Source organism: Lagenorhynchus albirostris, chromosome 7 (genome assembly GCF_949774975.1).
Source record: "Lagenorhynchus albirostris chromosome 7, mLagAlb1.1, whole genome shotgun sequence".
Lineage (NCBI taxonomy): Eukaryota > Metazoa > Chordata > Mammalia > Artiodactyla > Delphinidae > Lagenorhynchus > Lagenorhynchus albirostris.
The window spans coordinates 95,345,040-95,357,454 of record NC_083101.1 but is presented as its reverse complement, the minus strand read 5'-3'; the positions used below and the strand labels follow the sequence as shown (position 1 = coordinate 95,357,454).

The following is a 12,415-nucleotide window of genomic DNA, read 5'->3' as shown; positions in this document are numbered from 1 at the left end:
CTTCAACTTCAGGATGTATGTCTTTGAATTGCCATTCATACTCCAATTTCTTTCATTGTCCCAGTAATGCTTTTTAGATCTCCCCGCCCCTGGGTACAGCTCCTTACCATGTTGCTTTAGTCCCCTTTACTCTGCAACAGTTCCTGGACCTTTCATGACACTGAGATGTTTGATAAGTGCAAGTTATTGTGTAGAATATCTCTAAATTTGAGTTTGGCTGATGTTCACTCATGATTAGAATCTGGTTATGCATTTTTGACTGAAATAATGTAAGTGATATTTCCTTCTCAGGGTATCACATCTGGAGGTACATGATGTCAGTTTGCCCCTTATTGGTGACGTTAATTTTTCTCACTTGGTTAAGATCTGTTTTCTCATTATACAGTTATTTTTCTTTTTGTAGTAAAAGGTAATTTGAGGGGAAATCCTGCTAGGATTTTGATGGGGTGATATTGCACTTTGGGAACATTGACTTCTTTAAACTATTGAGTGTTCCAATCTATGAACATGGTATGTATTTCTATTTATTTGGGTTTTCTTTCCTTTCTCTCTGCAGTGTTTCAAAGTTTTAAGTGTGGAAGTCTTGTACATATTAGATTTATTTCTAAGTATTTTAACCATTTTAAGTGTGTAATTCAGAGATATTAAGCACAATCACATTGTTGTGCAATCATCACCACATCCCTCTCCAGAACACTTTCATCTTCCCAAACTGAAACTCTGTATCCATTAAACAATAACGCCCCATTCTTTCTGCCCCCAGCCCTTGACGCCCACCATTCTACTTTCTGTGAATTTGACTACTCCTCTGTGTATTTTTAATATTATTGTAAATGATATTTTTTAAAAATTTCATTTGCTAATTGGTGCTCAAATATAAAAATATAATTGATTATATTGTCCTTATCTTGTGGCTTTACTAAATCCATACTAATTTTTGTAATTTTTTAATATATTCATTAGAATTTTCTATGTAAATTATGATATCTATGAGTGAAGACAGTTTTATTTCTTCCTTTCTAATCTGTAAGCCATTTATCTATCTACCATCCCCTATCTATCTATCTATCTCCTTATTGTAATGGTTAGGACTTCCATGGCGATGTTGGGTAGAAGAGGTAAGAGCAGATATCTTTGTCTTGTTTCTATATCTAAGAGGAAAATGTTCCTTATTTCACCATTAAGTAAGAAATTCATTGTAGGTTTCTCATAGATGCCCTTTTTATTAGATTGACAGTTATTTTCTTTGTTGAAAGTTTTGATAATGAATGAGTGTTAGTTTTGTCAATTGCTTTTTTAAAAAAATATTAACTGAGATTATTACATGGTTTCTCTCTTTAGCTCTGTATTTTCAGTGATTGGTTTTTAAATGCTGAAGTAACTTTGTACTCCTGGGTTGACCCAGTTTGGTCCATTACTCATTTCTATATTGTCTTTTTATTTTGCTGGGTCCAGTTTGCTGTTGTTTAGTGGAGCATGTTACCATTTTGATCAGGGGGCATATTGGCTTATAATGTCCATGGAACAGACTTGTCAGCTTTTTATATCAAGTTTATGTTTGCCTCATAAAATGAACTAGAAAGTGTCTCTTACTCCTTTATTTTCTAAAAGAGTTTGTGTAAAATTGCTGATGTTTCTTCCTTAAATATTAGACAGAATTCACCAGTTTCTATTATTTGGGGCTGGAGTTTTAATCATGGGAAGGTTTTTGACTACAACTCCAAGTTCTCGAAGAGATTTAGGGCTATTCTGAGGTTTTATTCCTATTTATACTAATTTTGGTATATTGTCATTTGTCATTTTTTCTAAGTTGTTGGTTATATATATCTGTGTTCATTTATTATCTTTAACATCTCTAGAGTCTTTGGTGAGTCCCCTTGTGCATTCCTGATATTGGTAATGTGTGTTTTCTCTTTTATTAATCATTTTTTCTAGGTGTTACCAATTTGGTTAATCTTTTGAAGAATCAACTTTTGGCTTTATTGATTTTTTTATTGTTTGTTTTCTATTTTATTGATTTCTGCTCTCATCATTAATATTTTTTTTCTAATTACTGCAGGTTTAACTTGACACACTTTTTCCAGCTTTTTAAGGTGTAAAATCTCATCTAATTTAAGCATTTAAAGCTATAAAGTTGTCTCTTAATTACTCTTTTAGCTTCATCCCACGATTTGGGGTATCCTGTTTTCATTTCTCATATGTTATATATTCTCATTCCATTTAAAATGCCATTTAATTTTTCTTGCATTTTCTTTTTTGAGCCCAAAGGTTATTTAGAAGTGTGCTATTTAATTTCCAAATAGTTCGAGAGTTTCTAAATATATTTTTGTTATTGATTTCTAATTTAATTTTGTGTGATCAGAAATTTATGGTTTCAATTTTTTAACATATTGTGAGTTATTTTATGGAGAGCATATCGTCTGTCTGGGTGAACGTGCCATGTACACTGACACGTGTATGCTGTCTTGTTGAGTATATTGTTCTAGATGTCCATTGGGTCAAGGGGGTGGTTAATATTTCTGTTGTTTCTTCGCTTATTTTTTTTTGTTTAGTTCAGTTAATTGCTGAGAGTCAGGTATTAAAATTTCCAACTATAATTATGGATTTTTCTGTTTTGTCCTCTAGTTCTATCAATTCTTGTTTATATATTTTGAAGCTCTGATATTAGGTGCATTCATGTTATGTCTTTTTGCTTAATAGACCCTTTTATCTGAAAGAAGTTTTTGCTGAGTATGGAATCCAGGTTCACAGTTCATTTTCTCTGCTAGTGCCTTGAAGCTGTCATTCCCTTGTCTTCTGTTTTGCTTTGTTTCTGATGAGGAGTCAGCCATTATTTTTTATCTCCCCCCTTTTCTATTTATCCTAGGTTTTTAGCAAGTTGATTGTGACATCAGCAGGTGTGGTTTCCTTTGTATTTATTCTGCTTGCTTTTCACTGATCTTCCTTGGTTGGTGTGTTACTACTGTATTTTAATGAAATTTGGGGAAATTTTGGCCATCGTTTCTTCAAACCTTTTTCCCAACTCCGTGCATCTCTCCCCTCCTCTTGGGATTTGATTGTACATAAGTTAGACCTCCTGTACTTTCCTATAGCTTACTAAGGCTGTTTAATTTTTGGTAAATCTTCTTGTCTCTCTTTGTTTCAGTTTGGAAATTTTCCATTGACCTGTCAAGTTTACCAATTTTTTTTCCTAGCTTTATCCAATCTTTTGTTAATATCATACCATGAATGTTTTATTGGAGATTCTATGTTTTAGTTCTTCCAGTGGATTCTTTTACAGTTTCCATCTCTCCTGCAATCACCCATATCTTCATTATGGTTTCTTCTGTGCATTGTTTACCATACTTATATTTCCTTAAAGTGCTGGTCTTCTAAGTCTAACATCTGGGTTTATTTCTCTTGACAATGGGTTATATTTCCCTGTTTCTTTACATGCCTGGTAATTTTTTATTGTACACCAGTCGTTTGTACATTTATTGTACACCATACATTGTGTTTTATACTCTAGGTTTTGTTACCTTCCTCTGAAGAGTGTTTTGTTACTGCAGCTTCTTACGTTACTGGCAGATCACCTGAAGCTTATGGAGTTTATCACTTTTTGTTGAAGCTGTTGCTTCCTCTGCTTCACTCAAGCAGGAAGCCTGTTTATTGCAGACAGACCCTCTCATAATAAGAATAATAATTATGAAATCGTTTAACCACTTTTAACAAAAAAACTGTTTGGGGAAAATGTTACCTTCCTACACAACGTGTAACTACATTTGAGTTTTGGTATTGATTACTTTTCAACCTCAAAGGAGCCTACTTTCCTTTAAAGGTTATTCATTATTTATAACAAGGAATTTTTCTAAGGTTTTCTTCAAACCAGTTTTTGTTTGTAGCTGGTACCATTGCAGGGAAGGTGCTGACTGGCCCCACCATCTCCTCAGCCGTTTGTGAAGAAGCACTTTCTATCACAATATGATGGCTCCTTTCTCTGTTTCCTCCCAATCTCCTACTCCTTTCCCATTGCTTTTCCCCCCCGATATTGTAGTAATTCTCTCTCTTTCTTTCTCTCTCTCTCTCTCTCTCTCTCCCTCTCTCCTCTTTTACCATGAACTTGTTGGTATACAAGTTACTTCTTCATCTGTGTTATTAGTGCCTGGCAGCATTAGGAATGGAGGAGATTTCCAAAATTGAGTTTCTATCACATTGATGTTCTGAGATTTGGTGAGCATGCTTGTTTCACTTGTGTGGTTTAAAGGATTTTATAGAAGTCAGCTTCTGTGTCAGCACTTTTCTTTAGTCTCTGAGTGACCAGTTTTACAGACTTACTCCAGCTCTGTCACTCTTCAGAGGTCCTAAACAATGCCAGGTGAAGATAAGACATAATTCTGTTTGAAACTGAAAAGTAATTCCCACTTGTTTTCTCAAAATTCAGAAACCTGAAAGATGTCATTGTCCAACCATTTCTGTTTGCGTTTTTGGACATTCTCTAAAATTCAGATTAGAAGCCCACTGAGATGAGTAAGCTGTGAACACGATGTGATGGCCTTGAGCCCCTTCTCAGCGTGTCTTCCCTGCACCCTTGCTGCTCCCCCATCCTGTGGGCACCTGGCCAGGGAGAAGCCCACAGTGAGGGACTAGGCTTTGTATTCCTTGACTCTTGAGGCAGAGAAGAGAAATTGCTTACTCTTGTGGGGGTCACCCAAGGGACTAACTGAATCAAATCTCATACCCTAGGTGGGCTGACGTTAATAAGAACGTGCGCATCTTCATGCTTTTCCTGGCATAGCAGGCAAGTGACCTAAACCCAGCCTGCAAACGGGGACACAGAGCTCACACACCGGGGCAGAGTTGACTTGCACTTGTGTATTTGGCAAGTGTAACATTGGTTTTAGTTTAATCAGCAGTTAACTCCAGCTCACAAAGGGTGAGAGAGGGGTGGGTTGGGTGTGTATTGTTAGCACATGTGCCTGCTTATTTAAACGATATTTAAGGAATCCTTGACCCAAAGAAATAATGGCCGGTGAGCTTGAGAGAAAGGGCATCCGGCTCTTACTGACACCAGAATCTCCTGTTTTACATTATTTATGGCTCCAGGTTCTTTTCTTTTCTTTTTTTTTTGTGGTACGCGGGCCTCTCACTGTTGTGGCCTCTCCCGTTGCGGAGCACAGGCTCCGGACGCGCAGGCTCAGCGGCCATGGCCCACGGGCCCAGCCGCTCCGCGGCATGTGGGATCCTCCCGGACCGGGGCACGAACCCGTGTCCCCTGCATCGGCAGGCGGACTCTCAACCACTGCGCCACCAGGGAAGCCCAGGTTCTTTTCTTTGAAAAAGAAATTTTCTTCAGGGGCTGAGAAGACAGCAGAGGAGGGAGAGAGCCAGAGGTGGCTGAAGAGACTGTGTCCTGCCAGACCCTTTGTCTCCACTGTTACGAGTGTTCAGACTTTACATTTGTGAGAAAGCTAAGACAGGGATTCTTAAAGTCCATTTGGTTAAATTGGACACAACCCCGATTTCGTTTGGGGATGGTCCAAATCAATGTAGGGTGGATGACAAGTGTTAGGCTTATGGCAGGTGGCAGATTTGCTAGAAAACAAGTGACTTAATTACAGGCCTGAGGCACTTTGCCGAAACTTGTCCTGGGAGCTCCCGGCCCCTCTCCTTTGCTCCCCAGCAGACGGCAGCCCTAATATATGTGCTTTGGCCCACTTTTACTATCTCCTTGGAGCATCCTCAGGGCCACTTTAAAGAGCACCTAGGTGCTTAGAATGACTGATTTTATTGGCCAAAGGCAGGACTAACAGGTTTTACCGAGAATAATTTAGCACAGACTCCAAGGGGACATGTGCAGGCTGTTCCCTACAGGCTGGGGGGAAGGTCGGGCTGCAGGGCAAGTGGGAGGGCTGTGCTTTTGAGAGTCTCCCTCTCTGTCCCCCGTATTTATACATGTGGTCTGCGCTGTGGAGCAGTGGCGAGGTCACCACTCCTCTGTGGTGTAATTAGCACATCTCGCTGTACAAACTCTTTGAGGCCCTGCCTGACTTTTCGGAATCCTCTCCATTGCTTTCCTCTGTTTCAAAGAATTCTCTCCTACAGTTTAACAGTAGAACACAGTTTCTGAATGAACATCATTTTCATAAAAGCGTCGCTTGCAAACAACGGAAGTTAATAGGGGTGTAATGTTTCTGATGTAGTTTAAGACTACGATGAAACATGTTAATCGTTAATATCCTGCATGTATTTGAACATAGGCGTGAGCACGTACCCACCCATGTGTACACTTCACATTTATAATCCGTCTTTCATACTCAACCTCCTTTGTTCCATCCCCCATGACCTTAAAGATGCTGGATTTTTTTTTTAAGTTAATAGACTTTATATTTAGAGCAATTTTAGGCTTACAGAAAAATTGAACAGAAAGTACAGAGAGATATCATGTACCGGTTCCCCACATCTGTACATAGAGTTACCCCTATCAGTAACATCTTATGTCAGTGTGTGGTGCATTTGTTATAGTTAGTGAGCCTATGTTGATACATTATTATTAGCTAAAGTCTATAGTTTACGTTACAATTCACTCTTGGTGTTGCGTATTCTCTGGGTTTGCACAAATGTATAATGACATGTTTCTGCCATTGTAGTATCATACAGAGTAGTTGCACTGTGCTAAAAATCTCTGTTCTCCTGTTCACCAACCCTCCCCCCACCCTTTGGCATTCACTGATCTTTATACTGCTCCATAATTTTGCTTTTTCTAGAATGTCATAAAGTCGGGATCATACAGTATGCATGCAGCCTTTTCAGATTGGCTTCTTTCACTTAGTAATGTGCATTTAAGTTTGCTCTGTGTCTTCTCATGTCTTTTCTCGATAGCTCATTTCTTTTCAGTGCTGAGTAATATTACATTGTACTACAGTTTATCCATTCACGGTGGAGATTTTGGTTGCTTCCAAGTTTGGGCAGTTATGGATTAAGCTGCAAACATGCGTGTGCAAGTTTTTGTGTGGACAGAAGTTTTCAATTCATTTGGGTAAATGCCAAGGGACAAGATGGCTAGATCATCAGATGCTGAATTTAAAAAGAAAAGAAAAACATCGGGGATATTTGACACCTTCCAGTGCACTTACAGACCATGTGTTTTTTACCAGAGACGACTACCATGAGGATGGATTCTGCCAGCCTTACCGGGGAATCGCCTGTGCACGTTTCATTGGGAACCGGACCATTTATGTGGACTCTCTCCAGATGCAGGGGGAGATTGAAAACCGAATCACAGGTAGGAGCGCAGACCTTTGTTCTGAGACAGTGAGCACACACGCAGCTGCCTGTCGCCACGCTGGTGTGTTTTCAGTCCCACTTGGGTGTTTTGTTGGTTATGACCTTGGACAGTGAGTCCCTGTGCCCTGCCTCCTGCAAGAGAAAGTCAGAGGCCTTTTTCAGAAGCAGTTGCAATTACCACCGCGGTTTATCCTAAAATGTTCCCATTTATATATGAAAATTAGCAAGTACAGTCTGCTTAGAATGTGCCAACACACTGAATTAAGTCAACCACGTGGGTCCGAAGCCCTGCATTGTCTTGTCCTCACCGCGTGGCCAGGCCAGCACCTGCCACATTCATTCTCGGTTCTACTTTTCCTGACTCTTCTGCCTTCTTGGAGTTACGCTTGACTAAACGGTACCCAGGCCTGATTTTAGCTGTTGGAGACAGAGGTTCCAGGCCATCGGCTGTGCCTGGGGACACTGCAGTGAACTCAGACCCCCGTAGGCCCCCAGTTTCCAGGCATAGCCAGGTCTTTGGGTACGTGCTCCGTTGTGTGAGAAATGGAGCAGATATTTAGGAGTGAAGCTGCTCGTTCTCCGTCATTTTAGAAGTTACTGTCTCTGGTTGGTTGTTAGTCCTCACATTGACGTCAAGGACTTCCTGGGGAAAAGCCCTTGAGAAGTGAGAAAATGAATTAGACCAAGGCCCCAAAAAGCCCCCCTCCGCCTCTCTCTGCTCTCCCCACAAGCCCAAACATTTTCTCTCCAGACTCTATAAGGAACAAGGAGGATCTTGTGAAGATGGCAGGTGTCCCCGTTGAACTACATCCTCTGCACAGTGGTTCTTGACTCCGGCCAACCTGCGATGTGGGGCTCCCGGTGATTCTGGAGGGATTTGTGGAGGGGCTGGCAAAGCACTGCCCTGGTAAGGGCACAAAGGAGGTCCCCAGGTAGAAACTCACATAGGTGACACTGATGTTCTTCTAAGTTTTAGGTCAACCCTGGCTTTGTATTTCACCCACAGTCTGGAGGGTCTAAGGTCACGGTCACAGAGGGGCCTGCCTGGCCCATGGTTACAGGGCCCCCTGAGGACAGGGCCAGGTGTCCAGTGAGAATGGAAGGGCAGTAATGGGACCTGGAGATCTTGGAAGGTGCTATCTTGTTCCAATGGGAGAATCTTTTATAATTGTTGGTATCTCTCATTGGAAAAGCTTCTTATGCCATTTAAAGCAGAACTTCTCAAACCTTCTGACCACAACGTACAGTATCAATAAAAAGTGTATTTTACATCGTGACTTAGTCTACACATACCTCTACTTCACAGACCTGAAATGGGCTACAGGAAACAACATTTGCCCTGAACAAAGGCAGTGAGTGCACTGTGATTTTTCTCTTCAGTTTTATTTCATTAAAGAAAAAAGTTGGTTCCAGCCTTAATGCGAACCATGCCCTCTGACATCCTCTGTTCCATTCTAGTCATCTTTTAAAATGCTACCCGCAGACTCCAGAATTAATTTTATATCCCAGTAATTGGCAAACACTGATTCAAGGCACAAGATTGTCTCTCAATTGTTTCTTCAGGAATTGTTTAAAGGATTAACAAATCAGATGTCTAAGCAGACTCATTTTTATAGTAGTTTTTAGGTACAAGTTTAGAATGAGGGTTCTCTACATTTGTGTATTTTTGAAAAAATAAACGTGAAGTTGCTCTAGACTGACTGACTTGAGGTTTAGAGACTGCATTGGTTGTGGAGATAGTCTATTTGGAGAGCGGGCTTGTCAGAACTCATTCCAGGGACTCTGGAAGCTTCCCAGGAATGGGTCCCAGAGAACCGTCAGAGTGATGTGCTGGGTGTAAACAAAAACGGGGACGTGATGGTTGGACCTCCTCAGTGCCTAGAACCATCTTTCAGAAATAAGCCCTCACATGATAGGTTCTGGGGCGGGGTAGGAGAAATCCTAAAAGGGTCAGCCTTGACATCCTATCAGTTGGTACCCCAAAAGCAATGCCATCCATGTTTGGCTTTCTTAGGTCTTTCCCTGCCTGAGGGTCAGGTCCAACACTGGCAACAACCCTCTTGGTAGTCAGTTGCCAGCTCCCGTGATGGGACTCAACTGGGTTCCAACTTGGTTCGTCAGCTAACTCCAAGAGACCCTGCACCTTAACCTCTTACCTCTCCATTCCTCAATTTTAATATTGTCCACAAGGGACCAGAAGACTAAGGATGATGTGAGCAGCACACTACAGAGTGCCTGGAACCCAGCGCTGCGTGCAGCGCATGGACACAGCCTGTTACCAGACCCTCATGGACCATTCACCTCACGTGCTATTTTATTGGCTCCATGTGGGCTTTCATTCCCCAAAATGTGGCCTCGACAGATCACTTGACAGATAAAGATCCAGGCCCAGAAAGGACTGAGTGACTTGACAACCCTGTAGTAAATGACAGGGCAGGGCCAGAACTGGGCTCCCATGCCAGCTCATCTAACCCAATGCCTGCCATGGGTGGCTGGTGGGTCCTTGGGGTGGGGGTGGGGGACGTGGGGGGGCTGTGTGGGGAATGGGTGCCAGCAGCGCCACCTGCTGGCCACAGTGGGCATGGCACCACAAGTCATGGGTGGAGCTGGGGTGTCCCAGGAACTAAATTCCAACCTCTCTGGTTTCCTCCTCCCCATCTCAGCAGGGTGTGTAGACAGAGGCGCCTCTTTTCCTCCAGCTGTCCAAGATCAGATCCTTATAAGCAGGTCCTTCATAGGTCAGAGTGGGGTGGGCCTTCTGGCGTGGGCATGTATGGGGCAACTGATGCTTTCCTTTGAACCCTGACTGCCACAGCCCTGAGGAGAGCGCCTGGAGTGCACGCCTTCCCTCCTGCCACTGGCAACTCTGCTCCCGCTCACCTGCCTAGACTTTGTATCTGAAGCTCCCGCCTCCTTCCCTTCTCCACATCAGGTGTCAGGTTCTTCCCATCAGGCTCCATCTTGTGACGTCTTGCCCCTAAAAAGCAAGCCAGCCCACCCTGGCTCCAGGCTCTCCTGCGACAGCCTGCTTCTCTGCTCTCCTTTATCACAAAGCCCTGCCCCTCTCCCCACTCAGAACCTCCTCCAGCAGTTTCTTGGCTCTCCCCAGACTCCACCTGAGGGACTCCCCTGTACCCCCATTTGTCATCTTACTCCCCCTTAGGCTGCATGTCCCAGGGCGGATCGTTCGTCTTTCTGGCACGCTATCTCCACCCCCTGGCCAGGCCTCCCCTCTTCTCACAGGCCCTGAGATGTCAGGAAGACCCAGGCTTGGTCCTTGTGCCTCTGCTCCAATCTCTCCTTCTAGAAGCCACTCAGCCCACAGCTTTACCTACCGCCATGTGCTTGCAGAGCCAGTTCATAGCAGGACCTTAGGAAGTGGCTTTGGGTCTGATAACAGAATCTTCCTGTCATGGAAGTAGCATCTAGGTGGATGAGATCTGGGGCCTAGTTTTCTTTCTTTCTTGTCTCGCTTTTGATGTTTGTAAATGAAGCCCTGGCACCAGGGACCTTCTTTGTCTGGTGCAAACCTGGGCGGCCTATGTGCTCCCCGGGGCCCTGCTCTTGTGAGAGCCTCTCGCGGCTGGCAGAAGGCAAGGCGGAGGGCGGGGGGCGGCGGGGCATGGACGAGATGGGGGCCACGGGCGCCGGGCAGGGTGGGTGGGACCAGGGGCCCTGGGAAGAGTGGGGAGCCAGGGCTGGAGATGAAACCAGGGGCGCCGGGCAGGGGTTGCCGGGCAGATGTTGGTCCCAGGCAGGGCCCAGCCCACCCTAACGCCAGCCTCGCCGCCTCCGCAGCTGCCTTCACCATGATCGGCACCTCCACGCACCTGTCGGACCAGTGCTCGCAGTTCGCCATCCCGTCCTTCTGCCACTTCGTGTTCCCGCTGTGCGACGCGCGCTCCCGGGCGCCCAAGCCGCGCGAGCTGTGCCGGGACGAGTGCGAGGTGCTGGAGAGCGACCTATGCCGCCAGGAGTACACGATTGCGCGCTCCAACCCGCTCATCCTCATGCGGCTGCAGCTGCCCAAGTGCGAGGCATTGCCCATGCCCGAGAGCCCGGACGCCGCCAACTGCATGCGCATCGGCATCCCGGCCGAGAGGCTGGGCCGCTGTGAGTCTGTGCCCGCCCCCGAGGCCGGGGTCCTGCCTCTTAAGAGCCTGGGGACCCCATTCCATCCGAGGAAGTCTCACAGACCGGCCCCCATTCCGGTAGGGCAGTTGCGGGGTGGGGACTCGCCGTTGTCCAGTTCCAGTTGCACAGCCCTCCTGGCCCTGCCTGCTTGTGGGTCCCCAGTAAGTCACTCTACCCTGATGAGCCACAAACTTGGCTTCTCTAAGACGGGAGGACTTTCTGCACCTGCCCCCAAAGCTGTGAGGAGCTTTGGGGGAGGCAAGGGCCGCTTCCAAGACTGCCTTGTGGTGCACAAGCATCTCTCAGCAGCTGACTAGGATTGTGGCCCTCCTTGAGGGGAGGGGACCCAGGGAAGCGGTCGCCTCCCTCCCAGGCTTGGGAAATATTCACTTCCTTGGCGAAGCCAGGGTTCCCGAGGGCGGCAGGGCTCCTCACCAGGGCAGTCAGAGCCTGGTCTACAGACCCACTGCACCGTCCAAATCCTGGTTGCCAGGCTGACTCCATGGGACCTCAGGCAAGTTGCTTAAATATGAGTTTCCTCATATTACACGGGGATAATAACTACTGACCTCAGCAGCTGGAATGTAGATTAAATGAATTAGTATTTAGAAAGTTCTTAGAACAGTGCCTGCACACGGCAAGCACGGTGTAACCGGTGTTCAACAAACACACACCCCAGGTGTGGCTCAGAGAGGCCCTGGGTCCCCCTGGTCCCGGAGTGGAGTGAGCCTGGGGCTCTGTGCACAGGAGGCTGAGCTGCGTCCTCACTGAGGCTGGGGGGCCAGGCCTGGGAGTTTCTCTTCCCTGCTGCGTCGTTTGGTTTTGCTTCTAGTGCAAGTGAACGTGAGGCTGGGGTTGACATCGTCATTGTGGAATGGGGGTGCCTCGTGAGTCCAAAGGTGTTTCAGGGCCATAGAGTAACTTCTGACCAGTTGTTTCCCCATATATGTACCTGGTGCACCCGCCCATTAAATTTGTGGGCTTGGGACTGTATTCAGTCATTACGTCTCATGCTGCT

General features: G+C 45.3%; 1 protein-coding gene across 2 annotated transcripts in view; it reads left to right on the top strand.

Annotated features, from left to right (window-relative positions):
- The window catches only part of ROR2 (receptor tyrosine kinase like orphan receptor 2), a 217,610-nt gene that overhangs the window by 198,050 nt on the left and 7,145 nt on the right, over window positions 1-12,415 (top strand). For both annotated transcript variants that reach the window (XR_009541404.1, XM_060153571.1), the window contains exons 5-6: window positions 7,134-7,261; window positions 11,062-11,376. Coding sequence is in view for 1 of the 2 variants with exons in the window: in XM_060153571.1 (XP_060009554.1) it covers window positions 7,134-7,261; window positions 11,062-11,376 (443 nt within the window). In the remaining variant the exon portion in view is untranslated. The remainder of the gene's footprint in view (window positions 1-7,133; window positions 7,262-11,061; window positions 11,377-12,415) is intronic.